General features: G+C 41.8%; 1 protein-coding gene across 1 annotated transcript; it reads left to right on the plus strand.

Annotated features, from left to right (window-relative positions):
* The first annotated feature begins 207 nt into the window (after positions 1-207).
* Positions 208-1,229, plus strand: LOC138666215 (olfactory receptor 6N1-like). Its single transcript, XM_069754481.1, has one exon. It carries the CDS (start codon positions 208-210, stop codon positions 1,159-1,161), a length of 954 nt encoding a protein of 317 aa, XP_069610582.1. The 3' UTR covers positions 1,162-1,229.
* The last annotated feature ends 5,695 nt before the right edge of the window (positions 1,230-6,924 follow it).

Here is a 6,924-nt window from a genome sequence, read left to right on the forward strand (position 1 = left end):
AAGACAAAGAATGTTCCTTTCTTCTCCATGTGTGTTCCTTTGTGGTTTTGCTGCCTTCAGTCTGAATCTACAATGTGTACAATTCAATTAGTACAAGGAAAACTATTGTATGAATAGGTATGTCCTAATTTTTGAGCATTACTGCATTGAAGATATATGCTTTTATTATATCTTTCATCTGTTTATTTGTAGAAATTACTAATTGTAATGGGAGGAGCAATAAATCAAACATTTGTGACAGAATTCATCATCTTGGGATTCCCCAGTCTGAAGAAGATCTACCCTTTTATGTTCTTGCTTTTTTTATTTATCTACATGTTCACAGTCACAGGAAACATTATCATTTTCATAACTGTACTAACAAACTATAAACTACAAATTCCTATGTTTTTCTTTCTCAACCATCTGTCTGCTATGGAAATATGGTATACATCAGTCATTGTACCTAAGATGTTGTCTACATTCGTGACAAGCAGTAGGGCCATACCTTTCAATAACTGCATGACTCAGTTATATCTATTTAGTTCCCTTGGAGCTTCTGAGTGTTTTCTACTAACTGCAATGGCATATGATCGATATCTAGCTATTTGTATTCCTCTACATTATTCTTCAAAAATGACAAACACAACCTCACACCAGTTGGCCTCGGGAGCTTGGATTGGTGGCTTCATTTCTCCGATTCTCCCAGTTACATTAATATCAAAGCTTGTTTTCTGTGGTCCTAATGAAGTTAACTATTTTTATTGTGATGCGCAACCTCTTCTCAAACTTTCTTGCAGCAGTACGCAGTTTACAGAAGCAGCCATTACTATGTTGGCTACTGGCCTCATATTTAGTTCCTTTCTGCTTACTGTTCTCTCCTACATATTTATTATTTCTACAATTTTACGGATTCCATCAGCCATTGGAAGGAAAAAGGCCTTTTCTACTTGTGCGTCCCACCTAACTGTTGTTATGATTTATTATGGTACAATAACAGCCATGTACATGCAACCAATGTCTAGATTCTCATTAGATATCAACAAAGTGTTGTCTTTACTATATACAGTTGTGACTCCCATGTTGAATCCCATTATCTACAGCTTAAGAAATAAAGATATGAAGGACTCTGTGAGAAAGTTAATCAAAAAAATAAATAAAGGAAAGAACATGGACTACTGAATGATCACTATTTTTTACTGTGATACAATTACAGCACCGTGAAAAAGTATTCATACCTCTGGAAATTTTCCACATTTTTTCATGTTACACTCACAACTTTAAATCTATTTTATTTCCATTTAATCTGATATACCAATACAGAATCACATGTATTTGTGAAGTATAGAAGAAATTAAATACGGTTTTTAAATATTTAAAAAATATAAATCTGAGAATTGTGACATGCGTTTGAATTCCGCCCCCAAGACATTACATTGTAGGACCACCTTTTGCTGCAATTACTGCTGCAAGTCTTTTGGGGTATGTCTCTACCAGCTTTGCACATCTAGAGGCTGACATTTTTCCCCATTCTTCTTTGCAAACTATCTCTAGCTCAGCGGGATTGCATAGAGAATATCTGTGAACAGTAATTTTCAAGTCTTGACTCAAATTCTAAATGGGACTTAGGTCTGGACTTTGACTGAGCTATTCAAAACATCAACATGCTTTGATCTAAACCATTCCATTGAAGCCTTGGCAGTATATTTAGAGTTGTTGCCCTACTGGAAGGTGAACCTCACCCCTGTCAAAAGTCTTTAGCAGCCTCTGAAAGATTTTCCTCCAGGATTGTCCTGTATATAGCTCTATTCATCTTCCAATCAACTCTGATGAGCTTCCCTGTCCCTGCTGAAGAAAACCATCCCCACAGCATGATTCTGCCTCCACCATGTTTAATGGCAGGGATGATGTTTTCAGGGTGATTTGAAGTGTTAGTTTTCCACCACACATAGTGTTTTGCATTTATCCCAAAAAGTTTCACTTTGGTCTGATCTAACCAGAGCAATTTCTTCCACATGCTAGCTACCTTCCATAAGGCTTTTTGAAACCTGCAAGCTGAACATCTTATGGCTTGCTGTGGATCTTTGCAGTTCTTCCAGAGTGACCATGGGCCTGCTTCTCTAATTAGTACTCTTCTTGCTTGGAATGCTAGTTTAGGTGGACGGTTATGTCTTGGTGGATTTGCAGTTGTGCCATAGTGCTTCCATTATTGGATGATAGATTTAACAGTGCTCCATGAGATATTCAGACTTTGGGATATTTTTATTTTTAGAATCTAACCATGCTTTACTCTTCCGCACAACTTTACGCCTGACCTGTCTGGTGTGTTCCTTGGTTTTCATGATGATGTTTGATTTGTAATGTTATCAAACAAAGCCTTCACAGAACAGCCGTAGTTAAAATGAGAATAAATTACACATTAGTGGACTCAATTTATTAATTATGTGACTTCTAGAGGCAATTGGTCACTCAGGATTTTATTTAGGGGTATCAGACGACAAGATGCTGAATGCAAATGCACATCACAATTTTCATTTATATTTTTAAAATAATTAAAAAAACATGTATCATTTCCTTTACACTTCACAAATACTTGCTTATCTTTGTTGATATATCATGTAAAATACCAATAAAATAAATGTAAGTTTGTGGGTGTAACGTGAAAAAATGTGGAAAAGTTCTCGTATGAATACTTTTTCAAAGCACTGTACACATGTAACACCCCAGGAAGCCGGCTGTTACAGTGGTGTCGCTTTCCTTTCAGGGAGGGTGATGCCATGCTGGAAGCTGTTACGAAACTGCAGCACAGAACTAGGAGAGAAGGGGGAAGCTGACCCTGCACTAAGACTAGGCTGAAACCCTACGATGGAGTGGGCGACCCATTCCTTGCGAATAGACCCACCGCCGATCCTAGTCTAAACTCAGCGAAGACCTATAGATAGGGGGGGAGGAGGTTCCTAAAAGATCTAAGGACTGGGTACCAAAAAACAGGTCACCTCCTAATAGGAAACACAGAGAAGGCTGCAGAAACAAACTGAAAACAGAAACCAAAGATAGCAGAACCAGAGATCCCAGAACTGCAAAATATCTAACACAGAAAGCTGTCTAAGCACCTAGCCAGAATTCTAGCGGATGAACACTGTTGTACAGCAAGGAATGGGAGGCGGGTGCTGGGTAATAAAGGGTGATACAATCACCTGACCAAGACAACCCAGCATCAGTGGAAAAAGACTAGCAGCCAGAAAACCACAACAAGACGGCGGATGGTCAACAAAACAGATTCTAACAGAAGCGAGGAGGATCTTTTTAACAGGTGGTACATACATGCAACATATTCTGACTCCAGGCCAGAATGGGGAGCTTTGAACCCGGTTTCAGGGGAGCTTCCCTAGATATATATTTTGACTTGGAGGAGGAGTCGGAGCAGACAGTAGGAGTGAGAGGGAGCTAGAGAGCTTGGGTCATGCAGCCATGTGGTGCTGCAGCTCCAGGCCAGAGAGGAGAAGCAGACAGCGTTGTATCTGTAACATACCAGAGGGAATAAGCACAGGAGAATCAAGGAGCTGGAAGAGAGCTGTGACTGAGCTCCTTTTATGCTGAAGCGCAGGAACCAGGCATCGGGAGCCCGAGGCTGTGTGGAACTGTATGTCCCATAGCAGAACCGAAGAGCAGAAGATTCTAGGTCATCTGTCCAGACCCACACCCGAAGGTACAGCAACATACAGAGCCCGGAGTCATCTGAGAGACACCTGTAAATAGGCTTGCGTTGCATACCATGCGGGTACTGTCTTAGGACAGGGAAAGAGAGGACCTTGTGTGGACTCGCCTTACAGAGCAAGAAGGAAGGCTTACGACCTCACCTGGTGAAGGGAATTCAACTCGCTTCCAGGCTGACCGGACCTTACCAACAACTGTTACCGGTACCCTGGACTGTGGCCGGGAATCACCAGTAAACAGGTAAAACGACTGCAACGTTGTGTCATCTGATTATTTCTGGCACCACACTATCTCTGCCAAATACACTGGGAGCCCTGGGGACCAAGCTTCACCTGTGGGAAGCCATACCATCCTTGCTGCAGTGCCATTACTCCACTACCGAGTACCCCTAGGCCCTAGAGGGCGCTCCACATACATATTGTACAAATACATACCGCACTGTAACCTAACAGAAACAATCGGAGCCAGGTAAGTAAGACAAAAATTACAAAAATATCTGTTTCTTTAAATCATTTTACATAGAATTCATAGACTATTAAAAAGAATAAAAATGCATCATGTGGTAAGAAAAAGGCAACATTACCAAAGAGAAGTTATCAAAACATGATTGTACATAAATAGTAAGTTAGTCAAAATAGGGTATTTAAAGAAACTATTAACACAGCAAAAAAGGGCAGCAGTATTTACCTGCCAAGGTCTCAGAACTAATGAACTATCAGGATGCAGCAAACCATGTAATAAAGATGGCGGCAACACAGGTGCAATATACTGATAAGACAAAAACTCACAGCCTACCAATTCCTGATGGGGTAATTGCTTCGTATTAAATTGCATAAATGTGGCCTGTATAGGGGGCTGGTCACACACAGGTAATGTACAGTGAAGGTGTAAGGAGGTGACAGAGACCGCATCTGCCTCCCCTCTCTCCTTCCTGTGTGGTCATTTATGTGTGTTGTACTGTAATGTTTTCTATGTGTATTAATGCATGTGCTGTGTTTACCTTGTTTTAATGTGTTACCATTGTACCATATAATACATATGTATGTTAGCTTAGGGATATGAAATAGTGATGAGCGAGTATACTCGTTGCTCGGGTTTTCCCGAGCACGCTCAGGTGGTCTCCGAGTATTTATGACTGCTCGGAGATTTCGTTTTCCTTGCTGCAGCTGGATAATGTACGGCTGCTAGATAGCTTGATTACATGTGGGGGTTGCCTGGTTGCTAGGGAATCCCCACATGTAATCAAGCTGTCTAGTAGCCGCAAATCATCCAGCTGCGGCAAGGAAAACGAAATCTCCGAGCAGTCATAAATACTTGGAGACCACCCAAGCGTGCTCTGGAAAACCTGAGCAACGAGTATACTCGCTCATCACTAATAGGAAATGGTTAACTGAGGGGGCTGGACTTACAGTCAATAGAACAGGAAGTTCCTACTTCCTGGTCAGAGCCCAGGCTGTTGTGAATTCTGTGGCTGAATTCACTCCTGTGGTCACAAGTGGTACTGCAGCTTCTGAGCTTCCTTCCTCAGGTGTTCTGGTGAGCTCGTTAACTGCTTCATTACTTAACTCCGCCTGATGCTGCTATCCTTGCTCCTTGTCAATGTTTCAGTGTTGGATCTGAGCTTCTCCTGATTGTTCCTGTGACCTGCTGCTCTGTATAGCTAAGTGCCTTTTGCTTTTTGTTGCTTTTTTTCTGTCCAGCTTGTCTTTTGTTTTGCTGGAAGCTCTGAGACGCAAAGGGTGTACCGCCGTGCCGTTAGTTCGGCACAGTGGGTTTTTTTTGCCCCCTTTGCGTGGTTTTGCTTTAGGGTTTTTTGTAGACTGCAAAGTTCGCTTTACTGTCCTCGCTCTGTCCTAGAATATCGGGCCCCACTTTGCTGAATCTATTTCATCCCTACGTTTTGTCTTTTCATCTTACTCACAGTCATTATATGTGGGGGGCTGCCTTTTCCTTTGGGGAATTTCTCTGGGGCAAGTCAGGCCTATTTTTCTATCTTCAGGCTAGCTAGTTTCTTAGGCTGTGCCGAGTTGCCTAGGTAGTTGTTAGGCGCAATCCACAGCCGCTTTTAGTTGTGTTTAGGATAGGATCAGGTGTGCAGTCTACAGAGTTTCCACGTCTCAGAGCTCGTTCTTGTATTTTTGGGTATTTGTCAGATCACTGTGCGCGCTCTGATCGCTAAGCACACTGTGTTTCTGGATTGCCTTCATAACACCTGTCATTAGCAAACATAACAGTACAAGGAGCCACACTAATGATTCTCAATAGAGGGAAAGAAAAAGTTCTGACATCATTTTTTTTTTTTTTTTTTTTTTTTTTCTGCTCTGTGTTCATTTTTTTTTTCCCCTAGACATTTGGGTGATTCTGGACACAGGTGTGGACATGGATATTCAGGGTCTGTGCTCTTCAATGGATAATCTCGTTATAAATGTACAAAAAATTCAAGATACTATTGATCAGAAATCTATGTTAGAACCAAGAATTCCTATTCCTGATTTGTTTTTTGGAGATAGAACTAAGTTTCTAAGTTTCAAAAATAATTGTAAGCTATTTCTGGCCTTGAAACCTCATTCTTCTGGTAATCCTATTCAACAGGTTTTGATTATTATTTCTTTTTTGCGCGGCGACCCTCAAGACTGGGCATTTTCTCTTGCGCCAGGAGACCCTGCATTGAGTAGTGTCGATGCGTTTTTCCTGGCGCTCGGATTGCTGTACGATGAGCCTAATTCAGTGGATCAGGCTGAGAAAAATTTGCTGGCTTTGTGCCAGGGTCAGGATGATATAGAAGTATATTGTCAGAAATTTAGGAAATGGTCAGTACTCACTCAGTGGAATGAATCTGCGCTGGCAGCTTTGTTCAGAAAGGGTCTCTCTGAGGCTCTTAAGGATGTCATGGTGGGATTTCCTATGCCTGCTGGTTTGAATGAGTCTTTGTCTTTGGCCATTCAGATCGGTCGACGCTTGCGCGAGCGTAAATCTGTGCACCATTTGGCGGTACTGCCTGAGGTTAAACCTGAGCCTATGCAGTGCGATAGGACTATGACTAGAGTTGAACGGCAGGAATACAGACGTCTGAATGGTCTGTGTTTCTACTGTGGTGATTCCACTCATGCTATTTCTGATTGTCCTAAGCGCACTAAGCGGTCCGCTAGGTCTGCCGTCATTGGTACTGTACAGTCCAAATTCCTTCTGTCCATTACCTTGATATGCTCTTTGTCGTTGTTTTCTGTC

This window comes from Ranitomeya imitator, chromosome 1 (genome assembly GCF_032444005.1).
Source record: "Ranitomeya imitator isolate aRanImi1 chromosome 1, aRanImi1.pri, whole genome shotgun sequence".
NCBI lineage: Eukaryota > Metazoa > Chordata > Amphibia > Anura > Dendrobatidae > Ranitomeya > Ranitomeya imitator.